This window comes from Nylanderia fulva, unplaced genomic scaffold (genome assembly GCF_048542155.1).
Source record: "Nylanderia fulva isolate GAGA-0341 unplaced genomic scaffold, ASM4854215v1 Scaffold4, whole genome shotgun sequence".
Taxonomy (NCBI): Eukaryota; Metazoa; Arthropoda; class Insecta; order Hymenoptera; family Formicidae; genus Nylanderia; species Nylanderia fulva.
The window spans coordinates 2,386,035-2,405,782 of record NW_028190476.1 but is presented as its reverse complement, the minus strand read 5'-3'; the positions used below and the strand labels follow the sequence as shown (position 1 = coordinate 2,405,782).

General features: G+C 33.3%; 3 protein-coding genes and 1 long non-coding RNA gene across 5 annotated transcripts; 1 reads left to right on the top strand and 3 right to left on the bottom strand.

Moving 5' to 3' along the window:
• Positions 1-241: 241 nt before the first annotated feature.
• LOC114937995 (contactin) lies at positions 242-7,225 on the bottom strand. Its single transcript, XM_029311692.2, has 8 exons — positions 6,103-7,225; positions 5,595-5,973; positions 5,415-5,517; positions 4,833-5,305; positions 4,484-4,762; positions 3,837-4,286; positions 2,942-3,657; positions 242-2,745 (listed from the first exon to the last, which is right to left on the bottom strand). Exons 1-8 carry the CDS (start codon positions 6,913-6,915, stop codon positions 2,278-2,280), a joined length of 3,681 nt encoding a protein of 1,226 aa, XP_029167525.2. The 5' UTR covers positions 6,916-7,225; the 3' UTR covers positions 242-2,277.
• Positions 7,226-8,099: 874 nt separating this feature from the next.
• On the bottom strand, positions 8,100-9,545 carry LOC114938004 (uncharacterized). 2 transcript variants are annotated; one of them, XR_003820973.2, is made up of 3 exons: positions 9,016-9,409; positions 8,344-8,560; positions 8,100-8,256 (listed from the first exon to the last, which is right to left on the bottom strand). It is a non-coding gene; the product is annotated as an uncharacterized LOC114938004 (long non-coding RNA). The 2 variants fall into 2 exon arrangements; XR_014925437.1 differs by having other exon boundaries at positions 8,100-8,560; positions 9,016-9,545.
• Rpn1 (regulatory particle non-ATPase 1) lies at positions 9,456-13,786 on the top strand. The gene is made up of 4 exons (XM_029311702.2): positions 9,456-9,652; positions 10,118-10,842; positions 10,960-12,530; positions 12,716-13,786. Exons 1-4 carry the CDS (start codon positions 9,587-9,589, stop codon positions 13,015-13,017), a joined length of 2,664 nt encoding a protein of 887 aa, XP_029167535.1. The 5' UTR covers positions 9,456-9,586; the 3' UTR covers positions 13,018-13,786.
• Positions 13,002-19,687, bottom strand: LOC114938006 (VWFA and cache domain-containing protein 1). The gene is made up of 9 exons (XM_029311706.2): positions 18,919-19,687; positions 18,475-18,840; positions 18,184-18,357; positions 17,605-18,080; positions 17,319-17,520; positions 16,977-17,223; positions 16,209-16,878; positions 15,717-16,086; positions 13,002-15,640 (listed from the first exon to the last, which is right to left on the bottom strand). Exons 1-9 carry the CDS (start codon positions 19,433-19,435, stop codon positions 15,102-15,104), a joined length of 3,561 nt encoding a protein of 1,186 aa, XP_029167539.1. The 5' UTR covers positions 19,436-19,687; the 3' UTR covers positions 13,002-15,101.
• Positions 19,688-19,748: the final 61 nt, after the last annotated feature.

Here is a 19,748-nt window from a genome sequence, read left to right as displayed (position 1 = left end):
AATACGAAAGAAAATATGAGCAAATATGTTTATACAATATATAGAGTGACGCATTTTTCATTAATAACAATGTATATAAGTTTAATAAAAAAATATATATAGCATAATAATCTCATAAGTGATACCTTACATATATAATGTAAGATACGTCTCTTTTACATAGAATATGTTTAAAAAGACATGCAAGTAATTAAATATATACATGCAAACCATAAACTTGTTACAAATAAAATAATACAAATATTGTAAAAATTTTGTTATTGTACAATATACAATGTATTTGTTTACAATACAATAATGTATAAAAAGAAAATATACGATTGGAGAAATTAATGTAGTACTTACTGCCGTGTCTATTATCTCTAATTAAGCAAACGATATTAAATTATTAATTAATCTTCTAGAAACGATTCTAACACGTACGTACAAAAATTTTAGTTCTCCATTATTTGCATCATGTATATAAATTATTAAATTATTGTTTATATACATAATATAAATAATAAATAAATTGATGTAAAAGAAATTTCAAAAAACTTATCATATACATTATTATATAAAATGTATTAAATGTAAATATGTTTACATTTTTTATAAATACAGAGATATAATACCTAATATTACATATATATATATATATATATATATATATATATATATACATATATGTATATAATTTCTAGGATTTGTATCTTATAGTACACTCGTATGAACACCATAATGGTTTATATAAACTTTTCTTATATATCTCTGAACTATTCTAATACTATCATACATGTATCTGACAAAAATTCAAACAAAAATATCTGTACAAAAAGATCTATTTGGAGAATTCATTGGTACTGATAATTACGATAATACAATAATTAAAAGTAAGTTATGATTAGAATAATTCACAGAATATTAGAGTAGTTCAGTGATTAACAATTATTTGCAGTATTATCAAAATTAGTCGAGTGTTCATTATCTACTTCTGTATATATGGACGGAAAATTACGCTGCCTTATACATTAAGACGTTATATAAATCTTATTCTTTGTTAATTGTCATTAATTCTTATTCATCACTCGTAAACATAGCATATTAATATATTATGTGTAATTTAGCATTGAATATATATTTTTGCAAAAGTGCAATTTATTATAATTTATCTAAGATTTAATTTTTTTCATTTAGATCTTTATATAATTGCATCCATATAATTTTTAGATGCATATATTCTTGTTATTTTAATTCGTTTATGTAACTTAATGAAACATTTCTTCATCAATGTGCTTTTCGTTTTTTTGGCAAATAAAACTTATAGTACATATAGTACAATTTATTGTGAATTGTACAGAACAATTAATGCATTTTTTATATAAAATGCTCATTTCATAATTTGTCTAAAAATGTAAAGAAAATTCTTATCTTTAAGTTAATTTTAAAGATTACATTATTCACACATATAATCAATATATGTGTATATATATATATGATTTACCTCAAATTATTTTGTTTAATTTGAAAATATATTGTTAATTGTGTCGAATATAATTTGTAAAATTCTTATCAATTTTTGAATAAAGTGTGAATGTGAAATCATAATTTTCACTTTATAAAAATAAGAGAGGAAATACGCGTATATAAAAAGATAAAAATATATAAAAACATATATAAAAATTTTGCATAAATTATTTAGAATACTTTGTGTATATGTAATAATTAGTTAAAAATAAAGAAATAGTATATTAATCGTGAAAATATTAAAAATAATGTTAATATATGTGTCAAAAAATATATATAAACAAATAAAATATTTTTTCTATTGTAGAATAAAAATTATGTTGAACTTACGCATATTATGCTGCGTAATATTGGAATCAAATGCAGATCAATTTCAGTCTCTTTGTAGACTCATTATATTGTAAATACTTAAAAAGAAGTTGTGGAAGTACTTATTAATTATAAGTATTAAGTTATAATTACTAAAACACTACAAATAAAACCGACTATGTCATTGTATTACATAGCACACTATGTGACGTAATAATATTAATTTTTAGATTACCAAGAAAACGATTAGCTCACTGACTTGTGAGATTTCTTGAGTGATCTGAGTAAAAATAAAAAATTCTATAATATCTCATTATAAATCTCATTTTGGAGTTCGTGTTTTAGGTCTGTTAAATTTTTGTTCATTTAGGAAATCTATATAAAATTTACAGCCGTTAAATGTTATTGCCTATATAGTTATTGCCTATATGGTTATTGCCTATATAATTATTAGGGGTTACTTTACACTATAGTTAGTACTAGACCCGTAAGAGCAACAATCGCCAGAACAATGTTTAAAATATTGTTTCCGGCGCTGCTCCTGAAGGCTGCGGCGTCGCCCATCTGGAATGTATGAGTAGGACTCGACATCCGACCGTCGCCACCGTTGCTAAACGCGAGCACTCTCAAGTGATACGCTTTGCCCGGGCTCAAATTACTGATATCGGCTTCCAGCTTGGAACCACCTGGTATTATTGTATCGTTCGCCGTGCTCATGTCTTGGTCGACTTCCCACACGCGTATTTTGTATCCGATTAGCGGTTCCTCCTCTAGACTCGGTTGTACGTAACGCCAAACGACCCTTATCGTCGACGGGTTTACGCCGTACACATTCACCGAAGACGGCGGTTTCTGCGGCGCCATGCGGTAAGTTCGCTCCAGATATCGTTCACTTTCCGGACCTTCTCCGGCAGTGTTGTAGGCCATCACCTTTACAGAATTTATGATCTTTGTTTAGATTTAAAATTGTCACAAAATTTTTAATTATATTTTCCATTTCTATTTTTTTAATAATTTATATATATAATTTTTTTTTAAACAAATTAAATATGTAATTATATAGACAGCTTTTTAAAATATTTGTTTATATGTTCCAAGAAATTCAAATAAAAATTTTGCACTTTACCTTTACGTAATAATATAGATCCGGTTGCAATCCGACTACTAAAGACCAAGGACGAGTGGTGCGCGACAAGTAATAAGTAGCGTCTTCTTCGCGGTTGCTTTCCTTCCAGTACTTGATCCTGTGTCCAATCAGCTTGCCACGCACTCGCTCGCGAGTCTGTTCGATCGGCAACCAACTGACATTCAAACTGGTGCTGTTATAGCTCATGGCAAACACTTGTTGCGGTGCGACTTGAGGCATATCCTCCGCACTGTATATTGTCACATTATCTGATATAGGTCCCTCGCCTATTGCGTTGATTGCTTGCACTTTCACTTCGTATTCCGTGTAGTAAAACTTAGGTTGGATCGACACGACGCTGCTACCAACGTTGCCGTATTCCTTCAAAGATAACGACTGATATTCCGTATCGAATCCTTTGCGACGCCAGAATATCTTGTAATAGATTCCAGGACCATTTTGATCGGCTGGGCTAACAGGATCCCATGTGATTGTAAGATCTCCAATCTTTCCTCCACCACCACTGATATTCGATGGTGATTTTGTGGGTTTGTCAGATGGAGTACTATATCGAGGTGAAGGAGTTGATGGTGGACCATAACCGAGTTCGTTGAAAGCTAGCACGCGGAACTCATATGTGGTGTAAGGATTCAAAACATTTTCCAAGAATGCCTCTTTTCGACCATTATATCTATCCATCTCGATAGCCGTAATGTCTGAAAGTAATTCATGTAAAATAAAGCAACATAAGCTAAGCATAACAAACTCGATTTGAAAATATTTTTAGAATTATAATTATATTAAAGAGTAAAGAATAAGTACTCAAATTGTCGAAATAATCTCTCCTCTCTCTCTCTCTATGAGGAGTCATGTAATTATTGAAAGTAAAACTTACTTTCTACAAGAGGAAACCACGTGCTATTCCAATTTGTACTTGCGCTGATTGTATACATAGTTATCACTCTGCCGTTCAAGGCGCCATCAGTCCATCGTAATGTGGCTGAAGTTTTGACGATATTCACAACTTGCACCCCACCAGGTGGTCCAGGTGGTCCTTGCACGATCAGATTGGTCTTGCTCGATATTTCACCAACAGCACTTCTCAATATACACTCGTATTCGCCGGCTTCAGCGAATGTGGCATTTATAATGTCTAGATATTCGCCATCAATGTGCCATCGTGGATTATTTCGCAAATCTTTATCGCGGATACGCATACCATTATGCGTCCAAATGTACGCCACATCTAACATTTCGTCTATATGGCCCAAGCAACGCAATGTCTGATTGTAATTATAGGACATGATTATTCGTGGCGGCAATCTTTCAACAAGTTGTGGTCCGCCTGTGTGAACAATTTTAAATAATTTTAATTAATTACTGAACAATTATAAATATACATAAATGATAAATTATTATTAAAATCCGGTTAACAGCTTTATTAGTTTAACTTTGATAGTTTATCATGTGTGCCTCTTTTACAGGGTAAAATGTTCTTTGTACATTTATAAAGATATTTGAATTATAAAATGATTAACTTACGTAATACAATTAATCGCCCACGAGTCTCGTCGCTGCCATACTGATTCGTTGCTGTGCACACATATGTTCCTTCATCGTCTCGTGATACCGGGCTGATAATAAGATTTCCAGTATCCAGAATTCTTCGCCTACCGCCTGATCCGATCACGTTTCCATCCTTCTTCCATACGAATTTCGGTCTAGGCGCAGCTTCGGGTTTGCATACAATCGTGACATTACCACCTTCTGCGGCATATGTCTCGGATTCCATAGGCCGTTTTTTGAAAGAAGGTTTGAACGCTGAAATGTCGAAAATATATATGTGATCATCTTATGTCATGATTTAATTAAAAGGGATGCGAATACTTACATAGAACTCTAAGTTGTGCCGATGAATACGTTGTCTTAAGTTGATTTCTCGCACGACACTGATACATAGCCTCATCTCTCTCAGGATCCAGGTGCCTTATATTTAGTACATTATCTTGTATAACGTAACGATCCCTATCTTCGGGCGGCAAAGTATACATATCCAAAAGTTCTCCATTTCTGAACCAGCTATAGGTGACATCTGGTATGCCAAATGCTTCGCAGGTCCAAGTTAAGTCTGCCCTATGGTCCATGTGTTTATCCAGCAATGGAATAGTAAAATTAGGCGCTGCTTGTATAGTCAATCGTACAGAATTCTCGATTGACAGTCTGTCGTTGTACACTCGGCAAACATATTCACCCTGATCCTCCACACGAACACGAGGGATTATCAACACCCGGTTGTAACTCGTCGCGTACGCATTGCGCGGCAAAACAGAACCTCTTCTTGTCCAATTGTAAGAAGGTACAGGACTAAATACAAATAAATTATTAATTTTAATTATAAAAATGTTCAAATATTTTATACATATATATATATATATATATATATATATATATATATATATATATATAAACTTACTATCCAAACGCGATACATTCCAATCTAACTTCCTCTCCAGCTATTGGTGCTTCTGGAAATGCCTTTGGGAAATTATTGGGAAACTTCAGTTGCTGAAATGAAGCTGAAAAAAAGAAAATGATTAAGTTTGGTGTTTTATTGTTACACTAATACTTTTAAAACATAATACAAGATAATTACAGTGCATATTCACTCTTAATGGGAAGAATGGTCCATTACGTCCAGTATCAGATGCGACACTTTGAACATTGCACGAATAGTTTCCTCGGTCAATTGTTTCCAGTGTGGAGAAGTAAAGTGCTCCATCGTGTGAAACGAATACACGTTTATCCTCCTCGACAAAGTTAGGGAAATAATCGCGGGCCCAATAATACTTTACTCCTGGAAAATGTTGTGGTGGATCGCAATAAACTGCTTTACCCCAATGATTATCTCCCCGTTCTTCAGAACGTTTTAAATTAAACTCTAGGATATATCCAAACGACAATTCAACACTCTCAGACATAATTGTACCAAATTTATTAGTAGCCTTGCAATGATATGAGCCACGGTCTTCTGTCTATAAATAAATAATAGTAATTAATAATATAATATAATACAATCTTTATGTGACATAAATATAAATAACATTAATAAGATATAATCTGCATATTCATTGTATTTGAAAAGGAAGTAGAAAAATCTTTACTTGTTCAGGCTCATAGATGATCAATGTTCCACCGCTTACAGTATATCTGCTATTTGAAAGAGGATCTATTTTTGTTGCAATAAGCCGATCATTTTCATAATCTTCTTTAAACCATTCATAAGTTGGAGTAGGGTAGCCACCCGCAAAACAACTCAGTGAAACATCGTTACTTATTCTTCTCTTTGATACATCAAATACTTTGCTTGTAGGTTGTTTTATAAAATATGGTCCTCTGGGTATTTGGAGAGGATTATCAATATCAACGCCATATTGATAAGTGCGATCATCTTCTACCAAGTTATGGAGAATAGCGATGGGTGCTTCGCAAATATACAAGAGCTCTTCTCTGCCATTGACCTTCTCCAATCCCCAACGCTGTAGATTATTAGAGTAAGAATATGCCAAATAATCTCTTCCTAGTATATTGTCATTAGGTTCAGGTAAAAAGGCATTGTCCATATTCATTAAGGTTGAACTATCAGCCTCATTCATCCATAAGCCACTCTGTAATTTTATTCCAGTGTACCACCTACGATGTTGCGGATCCTGCCATAGTAACTGATAGAGTATAAATCCATGTTCCTCTATTGTATTAATAGTAAGTAGATCACTTTGAAATGCTTGACAGTTCCTTCGTGCGTCTTCCCGTCCTCTCAACGGACTCTTGATAAAACGATAGCACGATTCATGAAATCGTGTCCAGTGTTGAGGGCACTCATATGCTTCATCTCCATATTTTAAAATATTTTGTGCAAACACAGGTGATAAAAGGAGTAGCGAGAATATCACGCTACTCAATAAATGAGACATCATTTTGAACACCTTGTAACGTATTATATAATAAACATTTTACAAGTATCAAGAAATTATAAATAAATATAGAAGATAAAACTCCGATCTTTTAGACACTCCCTGTTAACCTGTGCCCCCCTTTTGTCCACTCGTTTCGTGTGATGTACGATAATTCGCTCGAGAATTGTAAATTGAGATATTTATTTAAACACTGACACCTTATATAAGGCGCGAATCAATCTTAAAGGATAAAATAAAAAACGTCAAATATACAAAAGCGTTTGATTACAAACGCGACGCTACATCGCCGGACACTCCCTTATGACGAATAATGGCGGAAATCGACGAATGCTGACGAATAAATTAGGTTCGGCATGCGTCATTTTCATTAAGAGTTTAACGTCATTTTCATGTTAAAAAACATGTAATAAAATTCTTTACACCGAAAATTATATAATTGCGAAATTATCAAAAATATTTAAATAATATTTTATGCAAATTTCAGCATCTGAATACTGTATATGTAAAATCGAATGCGAAAAATATATACAAATTCATATATATAAAATATATATAAAAATTAATCAAATAAAATATATAAAAATTAAATATATATAAAAATATATATATATAAATTTTATATTCTAATATTATAAAAATATATAAATATAATATATATATATATATATATATATATATATATATATATCGCTATACATATAAAATATATAAATGTTTAAAAATTCGATTAAATTTTACCGCCATTATATTTGACATTTTATAAATCATTTAAAAAATATAAGTACTGTACAAAAAATTCTTTAATTAAAACAGTATTATACGATAACATTAAACACATTAAAGCATGTGAAATGCAATTATATATATAACAAATATATATAACTCAATACTGATATTTATTATAACATATATTTGTTATTAGATCTACAAATATATATAATTGTATGTATTTATTTATAGAATCGATATTTTTAAATATATATTATTTACAAGATGTTATATTTTCTATAAAGAATTTTACAAAAATATAAAATAAAATCTTTATAACATAGCTACAAAAATAAATTTTCACAACTATATAAAAGCTTATATTCTGGCAGCGCTTGCCATATATGAATAAAAAAACTGAAGAATTGGATAAAAAAATTGAAGAATTACGGTTTAAATTAATCTAGGATGGATACTTTAGCTAAGAATATTTTTTTCTCAAAGAGAACAAATCTTTTTATTTGAACATTAAATTTTACACAAATATTATTTCGTGGTTATTATATCGGCAATACATATACAATGGCAATGGCAGTAAATTGATGTTCAGCAGTAGATGTTCGGTTTTCAAAACTGGAACAAGCAGTAATTATTGCATCATATTTAAACAAAAATTCTTCATTGTTAGGACTGAAATAATGTCGGAGCACAACTCCTTACATTTGACATTAGTCATCATTTCATAAATGTTCTTCATAGTATCATAGTGAGGCTACATAAATTTCAGTGGCTTTGGAACACTTCTCATTGATGTTGTCAATGCACGAATGTGCGAATGCAAGGATTCCAGGGCAGGAAGGTGCAGTTTGGTATTGGCATCCTGCAAGCGCTCCATGAGCAGAGTTAATTCCTCCTGTAAAAGTTTATCTTCCTCTGACTGAAAAATATAATCAAGTTTTCAATGTATTCATACCTTCTGTTTCTTAAATTAAACTGTATATTAACTAGTAAGATATAACGCATTTTATTGAACTTTAATTTTTATAATTCATATTAATTTTTTATAGATAGGAAAGTGGAACACGGAAAAAAATTACCAAATTAACTGCAAATTAAATTGTTTAATGATTCAAATAAACAAAGAGTAACTTATTCTAATACAAAGTAAAATATAAGATGAGCTTGAAATTGTTTATGTATCAATGAATTACAAGTGTATATATAAATATGTATATATATATTAATAATATAATAAATAAATATAATAAATAAATTCTTATTCTTAATAATAAATAAATCCGTATGTATACAAATTTAATTAATTGTTAGTATAATCAGAAACATTCGACACTAAAAGCAACTGTACTACTCTGACATAGATTAAATTCTTACCAGCTCATCTTCTTTTCCATTCTTGATATCTTTGATTGGTTTCGTTTCTGCCTTTTGGCATTTTTACTCAGTTATTCTCTAACAGCGCGTCATTGCACATGATTTAAATACACATTGAAATAAAATATAACATATTATACATGATTCTAATGCTTTGTCTTCTCCTTCTTTAATCTATTTTGACCCAATCGCAAGTACGACTTTCGGCCATCAGCGGGTTTATGAGTAGTTTAAAAATTATAGTTGATATATCTGTATATTGATATGATATCTGTATAGTTGATATCTGTATATTCGACATTCGACAGGAACAAAAAAATTTTTTTTTTGAGACGAAACACGTCTGAAGATGCTAACGAACTTTTAATGCTTGTCTTTGTCCATAATTTCAATCGTCAGATGGTGTTTATGAACGTGACTTAACAAACACGCAGTCGCCGATCTATGTTGCGTGTCCATGATGGTGACTCGCAAAACGTCTTGAGTGTTCATTCTAACCTGAAAAACTGAAGTGATCAAAGGAAAAATCGTATTTTTATTTTGTGTATCTGTTAGAGAATAACTGAGTAAAATGCCGGAAACAAAGGCAGAAACGAAACCAATCAAAGATATTAAGAATGGAAAAGAAGATGAGCTGGTAAAAGTTTAACCTATGTCTGAGTAGTATAGTTGCTTTTAGTGTCGAATGTTTCTGATTCTGCAACAATTTAATTAAATTTGTATACATACGGATTTATTTATTATTAAGAATAAGAATTTATTTATTATATTTATTTATTATATTATTAATATATATATATATATATATACATATTTATATATACACTTGTAATTCATTGATACATAAACAATTCCAAGCTCATTTTATATTTTACTTTGTATGAGAATAAGTTACTTTTTGTTCATTTGAATCGTTAAACAATTTACTTTGCAGTTAAGTTTGTAATTTTTTTCCGTGTTCCACTTTCCTATCTATAAAAAATTAATATGAATTATAAAAATTAAAGTTCAATAAAATGCGTTATATCTTACTAGTTAATATACAGTTTAATTTAAGAAACAGAAGGTATGAATACATTGAAAACTTGATTATATTTTTCAGTCAGAGGAAGATAAACTTCTACAGGAGGAATTAACTCTGCTCGTGGAGCGCTTGCAGGATGCCAATACCAAACTGCACCTTCCTGCCCTGGAATCCTTGCGTTCGCATATTCGTGCATCGACAACATCAATGACAAGTGTTCCAAAGCCACTGAAATTTATGCGGCCTCACTATGATACTATGAAGAACATTTATGAAACGATGACTAATGTCAAATGTAAGGAGTTGTGCTCCGACATTATCTCAGTCCTAGCAATGACCATGGGTGAAGGTCGAGAGTGTTTGAAGTATAAGCTCACAGGTTCAGCATTAGCGATTGGTGAATGGGGACATGAATATGTTAGACATTTATCAGGAGAATTGGCAGGAGAATGGGAAGCAGGTGACAATGTCGAGGCAACAAACGAGAAATTGATCGCTCTGGTGCATGAAATTGTTCCGTATAATATGGCACACAATGCAGAGACAGAGGCATGCGATCTGTTAATGGAGATCGAAAGGCTTGACTTGCTAGAACAACATGTCGACGAAAGTGCGTATCAACGAGTATGTCTCTATCTTACAAGCTGCGTGCCGTATGTAGCTGATCCAGAGAATAGCACTCTTCTTCATGTCGCTTGTAAATTATATCGAAAATTCGGACAATATCCACAAGCAATTAGACTGGCAATGCAATTAAATGATTTACCTCTCATTGAATCTATCTTCACAAATTGTAGGGATGGGTAAGTATCTTTTAAAGAATTTTTGTTTAGAATTTTTGCAAGTAATTCTGCTCAAACTGTGCAAATTGATTTAGCCGATTTCCTGAAAAGAAACTAACAAGTTTACATATTTTTCAGTTCTGTGCAAAAGCAATTGGCATACATGCTGGGTCGCCAGCAGATCTTTCTGGAGTTACATGAAGCTACAGTAGAAGATGACGATTTATTCGAAATAATGTCCAATTCCCATTTAAACAATCACTTCTTGAACTTGGCACGAGAGTTGGATATAATGGAACCTAAGACACCAGAGGACGTTTACAAATCCCACCTGGAGAACTCACGACCACCATTTGGCGGTGGCCAGGTTGACTCGGCGCGACAGAATCTTGCAGCAAGTTTTGTCAACGGTTTCGTAAACGCCGCGTTTGGTCATGATAAGCTGTTAATTGAGGATGGCAACAAGTGGCTATACAAGAACAAGGAACATGGCATGTTGAGCGCGACTGCATCCCTAGGTCTAATTCTGCTCTGGGATGTCGACGGCGGTCTCACTCCAATCGACAAGTATCTGTACTCGTCAGAAGACTATATCAAATCCGGTGCTTTGTTGGCTTGTGGCATTGTCAATTGCGGCGTGAGAAATGAGTGTGATCCTGCTTTGGCCCTGCTATCCGATTACGTGTTACATAGCAGCAACACCATGCGTATCGGTGCTATCGTTGGCCTCGGTATTGCATACGCCGGATCTAATCGAGAAGCCGTACTGAATCTGCTGACGCCAGTTCTCAGCGACACTAAATCGAGTTGGGAAGTGCTAGGTATGACTGGTCTAGCACTAGGAATGGTCGCTGCTGGCTCCTGCAACGCTTATGTCACCACCGCGATCATGCACACGTTGATGGACAAATCGGAGTCTGATCTCAAGGACACGTATGCGCGATTCCTAGCACTCGGTCTGGGATTGTGTTTCCTGGGAAAGCAGGAGGCTGCAGAAGCGATCATAGCGGCTCTGGAGATTGTTCACGAACCGTTCAGGTCGATGTCGACGACGTTGGTAGAGGTTTGCGCGTACGCCGGCACGGGGAACGTCCTCAAAATCCAACACTTGCTGCACATCTGTTCGGAGCACTACGAACCGAGCAATGAAAAGGAGGAAAAGAGTGAACGCAAGGATAAAGAGAAGAAGGAGGAAAAGAAAGAGGAGAAGGAGAAGGATCTCAGTTCTAGACAGGCTATCGCTGTTCTTGGTATCGCTCTGATCGCAATGGGAGAGGAGATCGGCGCCGAGATGGCTTACAGAACCTTCGGCCATCTCTTGCGTTATTGCGAGCCCGTGATTCGTCGCTCGGTGCCTCTCGCCCTAGGTCTCATCTCGGTGTCTAATCCAAAACTAAATATCCTGGACACGTTATCCAAGTTCTCACACGATAGCGATCCCGAAGTGGCGCACAACGCGATATTCGCCATGGGTCTGGTCGGTGCCGGTACGAATAACGCGCGATTGGCCGCTATGTTGAGACAACTGGCTCAGTTCCACGCGAAGGATCCCAATAATCTCTTCATGGTGCGCATCGCGCAAGGCTTGACGCATCTAGGTAAAGGCACGCTTACCCTATCACCCTATCACAGTGATAGGCAGCTACTTAGTCCCGTTGCTCTCGCCGGTCTTTTGTCGACTCTGATCGGTTTCTTGGACGTGAAGAACAGTGAGTATATTCTTAATCCAATGGAAATAAATTATCCTTATTATATGCAGATTTTTTAGTCTAAGTTTTTCAAGTTAATCACGAGGAATCTTTTATAATCAACTCTTGAGATGCAGAAATTTAAGTACACCTCTCCAATATATAATATGGCTTGTTGTTAATTAATGTCATAAATGTTCTTTCAGTTATTCTCGGACGCTCACATTATCTCTTGTATACCCTCGCCGCTGCGATGCAGCCTAGAATGCTGGTGACATTCGATGAGGAATTGAATCCGCTAGCTGTACCGGTGAGAGTCGGTCTCGCTGTCGATGTCGTTGGCCAAGCGGGCAAACCGAAGACTATCACAGGCTTCCAGACGCATACCACTCCGGTATTATTGGCATATGGCGAGAGAGCAGAACTTGCCACCGAGGAATACATACCGTTAACGCCGATTATGGAGGGTTTTGTAATTTTAAGAAAAAATCCAGATTTTATACCCTAGTCGTCGTAATATTTTTCTTTTCAATTCACCAACACGGTTCATATTGAACTCCACTTATAAGGAGTATAATAAAGCAAAGTATAATAAAAGTCGGTGTGTCATTATTCACTTTGCATATATGAAAGATCGTAACATCTATATATATACATATATATATCGCTCTTTTTGTAGGGTCTCAAGATTACATTTTCTTATATTTTACAGAAAGGGAAAAATACACGTATTTCTTATTTAATAAAATATTAGTTTTAATAATAAAAAATACTGATATATATAATGTATAAAATCTCGCTCGGTACGAATTTTGTACGCAGAGTATATGTCATAAAAAAGATCGATACAAAACGGTATTTTACATTATATTCTTAGCGATAATAATACATCAGCAGACATTAGTCTTTCTTAAAATAAGTACCATTCAAAATAGCATATACATATGTATGTGTGTGTGTGTGTGTATATATATATATATATATATATATATATATATATATATATATATATATATATATATAATATTATATATATATATATAATATTATATATATATATAGTATATATATATACACATACATATATGTATATACATATATAAATTACACCTTAATTTTTTATATTTTACTGCTCTGTCCTCTTAATTAAAAACCGTAAAAATAGAAAGTCTATATTATGATCATGTTAAAATGTGCATATCGCACATATAATGAATGAGAGTGAGTGTGTATTGTACTGTCAATAAAGTACTTTAATAGTAAAACTTTATATAATACTTTCGGAAAAGCTTGTACTATAGTTACTATAATGTAACTTTTTTTTCGATCGTAATTGCGTAATTTAGTTTCAATAATATTTCTATGCCAAAGAGAAAAATATTAACATTTAAAACATATTTAATTATTAAATTTTGCTATTTTGACAGCCTTGTAATAAACATTTATAATTTACTTTTTCATTAACATGTATTTTCAAAATTTGATTCTCTTGTTTCTTTTAATTTTGTATTTTTGCTATGATTTGTAAAATGATGTAATGATAAAATTATTTCGAGAGAAATGCATAAATAATCTCACATAAGAATATAATAGAGTAACACTAGATGTTATTATAGATCTATATGTACAGCTTTTTAAAATTATTTTGCACAGTATACAAAATTTTATCGCGTTTTGGCACTGTTATTTAATCATGATAAGTACACTATAAAATAAAAAATAAAAAAAATCTCTAAGAAAATAAGTCATGGAACTATAACATATGTAAGCTGCTCTGTCAGTTTTATAATATACCACGTGAAAAAATATTCAAAAAGAAATAAGTTTTCAGTTCTTATTTTTATAAAATTAACTACTATCTTGCGATTCAATCGCGGAACGTAATGGCAGTACTTTAGGCAGTGAGCTAAAATTTACTTGCCAAAATTTTAATTATTAACACTAAATTATTTCGTATCAGTTATCTATTAACAATAATTCTGGTAAGGCATTAATTTCATGACCTGCATATAATTACGTATAGCACCTATCTGAATATACCTATTGAAATATCTTGCTAACTTTGTCACATAAAAATATTTTATTTATTATAGAAAACTGCAATATTACTTGTGTATATAAAAGTATACTTTTAAACAATTCTAAATTGCTCTACAATGAGAATTATATATAATTCTTCACTACTACTTTATAGATCTACTTATATACTTTAAGTCTCTTAATGTACCAGCTATCTACATAGTTTCATATAAAACTCGTACATTCTATTAACTATTATTTGCACTTTTATATAGAAGGCTTTAGTATCAATAGAGACAGCTTTTATAAAAATTATGTTTTTAAGTTCGTCAGTCATTTAAAAATTCGTACTTATTGTTACTTTGATAATAATAAAAATAGTGCCACTTTGATAGAAATATTGTTGTATTGCAGCTGCACTACAACAGTATTCTACTTCTCGTATTGAAAATTGCGAATAAGATTATACGTTTTTATACGTTATACTGAAATCATATTTACAAAGTAATGTAGTTTCTATTTTGAGAAGTTTTGTTTACCTTTTCAAATAAATGGTAATGTAAATCCAGTTCACTAACAATAGTTTGTTTCCATATCACGATGGACGGTTACAGGTGCTAAAACGTGATGCGGAGATCCCAAATACGTTGTAGGAGAAGGCATTCCAATGCCTGACTGCCTCGTCAAATCCGGTTCGATGTTATTGTCGACAACTAGCAGAGGTTCAGAGGCAAACGTCTGCTGCTCCGAATCATCGTGTGGCGTCATTGTGCTATACCCATGATCGCTATCTCCACCAGGTGGTCTTCTATAATTGGTAGAAACTCTATACGGTGATATGGGTGCGACACCATCTCTTACAAGGCAATCCAAATTGCTTTTCGTTTGATCTAATTCCGCGGGCTCCAGATCGCCCTCGAGATGCGTCATGCGCAACGTATCGGGCGAGGTATGGAGATGTAAGAATTGATGCTCCACGCCTGAATTTACCGATCGAAGTCTATAGCAAAATAGAATGATGCTTAGAATCAAGACTAATGCAAGAATTACACCGGCCACCAGACCGACCGATGGCCACTCTCCTGTCACGACCTCATCTGTCGACTGTGAATCTGAAAAAGCAGAATTTTTTTATATGACTAATGAAAATAAATGAATATAACAAAGAAGAGAAAAAACCAAATTTACTGTAAGTGCCATCGCTGTAAGGTATCAAAGATCCGAAGATTCCTTTGAAACATACGGACATGTCGGAGCAAAATGGTTGTTGCAAAGGAGTTTCTCCATCGGTGTCGACGTGACACCATTGACAATCCGCGACACCCAAGCAATCTTTCTTTGTTGTGAATAATTTGCAATCGATAAAAGGACACGATTTCAAATTCGGCGGTTGTATCCACGGAGTTTGTAAACTCGAGCCTTGCTCATATAGAGGTGGACAAGAATTTAAATTATCGATACTTGGTTGTGTGCAGGTAGAAGAATACAAGGAGCATTCGCAAGGACATTCACAACCAGTTTGTTCCATACTTTTGCAGTTTAGGCAAGAATGATCCATCTATATATTTAACAAAAAAATAAATATATTATAATACAAAGTAAATATATATTTTATATATATATTTACTTATATATATATTCTAAATTTAAAAATAAAGTGCAATAATTAATGTGACTTACCATACTGCACGGACAAAAAGCTCTAAGCAGATTGCACTGAGTTGTCACATTGACAACACCAAGGAATACATTAGTATTTGGTACAGCAGCTACCTGATATCTAACGCAGTGCTCGCCATGTGCTATATTAGTAAGCACTTCGTCGAGTGACATATTAAATTGATAATATCTTTGCACAATGCCCTCCAAATGATTGGCACACGATTTTTTCTTCACAAACAGTCCGTGATTCAATATATCATTAGCTACTAAAAGCTCTTTATGCGTCAGATGCTGCTGCTGCTGCTCAATCTTGCTTGTTGCTTCCAACAATGCCGGATGTGACACCAAATAGCCTTTGTCATCCATCAAGAAACATTTTACAGTTGCATCATTACAGAATGGAAACATTTCCAATAGCAGTCTCATGACGTAACCCATTGTAATATCCATAGCCAGGACGGCAATAACATAATCTGTACTTTTATTGCCCAGGGAATATTTAACAGCTTGACTTAAAGTAACTACGTAACCCGATCCACCCGCATCTAAGTAAGGCGGAGTCAAAATTATCTTATCAGGATAGTCTACTGCTTTTCCATACCACATTCGCCTCTTGGGATCAAAACCGGAATCTAATACCATTCCTGGAAATATCTCCAATACACCACTGACTGTACTCACAACATATCTAAAATGATAAAATAAATCAATGCATTGAGATATTACTACAAATGATAAATACTAAATACTAATAATACAATTCTAGTTCATTCAAGCAAAAATTACCTTCTTATTACAAATTTATTTAATGAACTCTCAGTATGTTGCTTTTTAAAATGTTCCAAAGTTTGTGCTAAGATTGCTACATCTGGTTTTACAGATGGATGTAAACCAGGATTTGCTAAAAGACCTGTTAAATCTTTTATGTATGCCATATAACTTTGTACAGTCATAGCCGAACCAGTTTCTAGCAACTCCAGTTGCTCCATTGGAGATTGAAAACACCAAGGTGATAAATAAACTACACCTGTTGCTAAAAAAAATAAGTAAAATATATAAGTTTTTACATATCTATTAAGATTTTGTAAACAATTGATAATTGTAAAATGAGAAGCTTTATCTTCTTACATAAAGTTACAATCCTATTTCTATAAGTGCAGAGTGTATCTTTATCAATGACAGTCTGAAGCATAAGATCGAGGCGATGATGTAATATGTTTGTAGGTAGTAAAGGCACAGTTCTTGCAACAGGCAACATTCCCTCCTTAGTCGTGGATACCAGGCATATTATCAAGTCACCATAAATTAAGTGTTTCCATCTATACAGCTTCTGTATCAAAGAATAATTTCTCATCAAGAATAATTATCTTATTTCTGTAAAATTTAAAATTTGTATACAAATACTTATTCTTACCTGCTCGCCCAATTTTGTTTTCACATTTATGACTCCTTGCATCTCATCTATCATTTTCATTACTGCGTAATTATCTATATTTTCAATGTCTTGCAAATGCACTTTAAGTGGTTGTTCCATTATTGTCTCAATCCTGGGAAAATTTTTATGCATCCAAATCACACCTTTATTATCGAAGAATATTACATATGTGTTTGGACCAGCATTAAAATATGTTATGTCGTCGAGGAAATTACTCAATTTTATATCTAAGGATAGTAGTGCAATACTTGTAATCTGTCCAATAGATAATGTCATTGTCTTGCTATATACATCAAAATATGGATCTGATACATAAAAATCTTTCTTATGATAATCAGGACATTGCAAGCAAGAAAATAATTTTCCTATCTCATATCCAAAAATATTTTGCGTTGGAAGAACAATAACATTATTATTATTTATATGCTGTTTAACACTGATGTGTGGTTGTTGATCTAAAAATAAACTGATATATAGAAGAATCCTTCAGACAATTAAAGTAAGTTTTTTTAAGAACTTACCCGAAACAATAAGTATAGTTCTGATTTAAGAACTTACCCGAAACAATAAGTATAGTTCTGAGATAAGACTTAAGTCTTTCTGAGATTATTTCAAACACTCTTTGTACATTTGATGTATCTTTTAATGTGTTAGTCACATGTATAATAACCATTTCGTGCCTTAAATTTTGTGTTAATTTTCTAAAATCAATCTGTGTCGTCTGATTTGAATCTGTAAAAAATTAAAATTTAATAATCAACATATAGATTGTATATAAATATACAAATGTATGTATGTATTATAAATTATTATATTATTTATTATAAATAAAGATTCATTTCTGATTACCTATTCTAGTTAAACTATCGATATAACGAGCTAGTTGAAATTTATTGATATCTGTTGCTTTCAACAAGCCATTTTTGCAAAATACAGGAGTGGTATTAGCAAGGCCAACAACAGTAACATTATCTGTTTCAGAAAGCATATCTATGATAGTTTTGGCTGCTGTTTTGGCCGAAGCAAAATCAGATTCAGACATAAATGTGCCATGCTCCAATAGCAAAATGACATTCTTCTCGGGACAGTATTGAGATAATAAAAGTGATCCAATAATGTGAGGCAATGTGGATGATCCACATATCACACTTGGTTGGCTTATCGGTAGTACATGCAAGTTTTTCCATTCTTGACCTCTTAACTTTGCTGCAAATTCTATAATCAAACTCAACAATGTATTATATAAATCTAGACAAAACACAGATAACGATTATATCACTCGATATAAAATACCTGTTAAAATTTGTGTACATATATCCGAAGCTCCGTTCATCGGTATCATGTCCAAATCAACCATTTGACTAGAATAAACAGTACGAATTCCCTTCGATAGAATGGGGTATATGGCATTGTAGCCCTGTTTGAGGACATCGATGTGCATTCTTAATTTATTGTTGAACTTATCAACTAACGCGTTCAGTCTCGCATCGAGATTACTGGAGACGTTCGCGAATTCTATCTTGCCGATCGTATCCTGGAACGTGGACACGCCGAGTTCCTCGTCGACGACGGATCGCAGTCTCTTCGATAGATGGACCACGACGTCTCGCAGGCACATGCCGTTCAAGGGTTCCACCGACACCTGTTTGCGCAGTGATTTGCCAGATTGGCACTTGACAGTGGCATTGATGACATTTCCGCTGTCATCGGCGGACACGTAAAGATTTGCGAGTATTATCGGCAGGGCCAAATACAAAATCTTGTTTACAGGCATCCTGGTGGAATCGCGGCAACGCGTGTTCTTCATCATTGTTTCCTAACCTTAAGGATTTCCCGTGTCACAATGACAATGACAGTTCATTTCGGCATCGAGGAGCATTTCAATCGCGACTCTGCTACTTCGAGGAATGTGCTGAAAAATTTACTTACGAAAAAACGTGCTTAGACACTAAGATCTAATAATCGCTTGATTTTTGTACAATAGCGGGACTATAAAACATCGAGCATTCAGACGGGAATGTAACGTTTGGTTTCTGAACGGCAATGGCAATTGGTTAGAGTCCTCAAGTAAAAGTTAAGATACCGTCCGCCATTAATAGGGAACTGTAGCGCGCAATTTGAAA

Coding starts and splice junctions, on each gene's coding strand:
- LOC114937995 (XM_029311692.2), bottom strand. CDS start 6,915: ATGATGTCTCATTTATTGAGTAGCGTGATATTCTCGCTACTCCTTTTA. Junction 5,518..5,594: donor ATTAAGAGTGAATATGCACT/GTAATTATCTTG, acceptor TCTTTTTTTCAG/CTTCATTTCAGCAACTGAAG. Junction 3,658..3,836: donor GTGGTTTCCTCTTGTAGAAA/GTAAGTTTTACT, acceptor AATTACTTTCAG/ACATTACGGCTATCGAGATG.
- Rpn1 (XM_029311702.2), top strand. CDS start 9,587: ATGCCGGAAACAAAGGCAGAAACGAAACCAATCAAAGATATTAAGAAT. Junction 9,653..10,117: donor ATGGAAAAGAAGATGAGCTG/GTAAAAGTTTAA, acceptor TATATTTTTCAG/TCAGAGGAAGATAAACTTCT. Junction 10,843..10,959: donor TTCACAAATTGTAGGGATGG/GTAAGTATCTTT, acceptor CATATTTTTCAG/TTCTGTGCAAAAGCAATTGG.
- LOC114938006 (XM_029311706.2), bottom strand. CDS start 19,435: ATGATGAAGAACACGCGTTGCCGCGATTCCACCAGGATGCCTGTAAAC. Junction 18,841..18,918: donor ATGTACACAAATTTTAACAG/GTATTTTATATC, acceptor GTTTGATTATAG/AATTTGCAGCAAAGTTAAGA. Junction 16,087..16,208: donor CTTTTTGTCCGTGCAGTATG/GTAAGTCACATT, acceptor TTAAATATATAG/ATGGATCATTCTTGCCTAAA.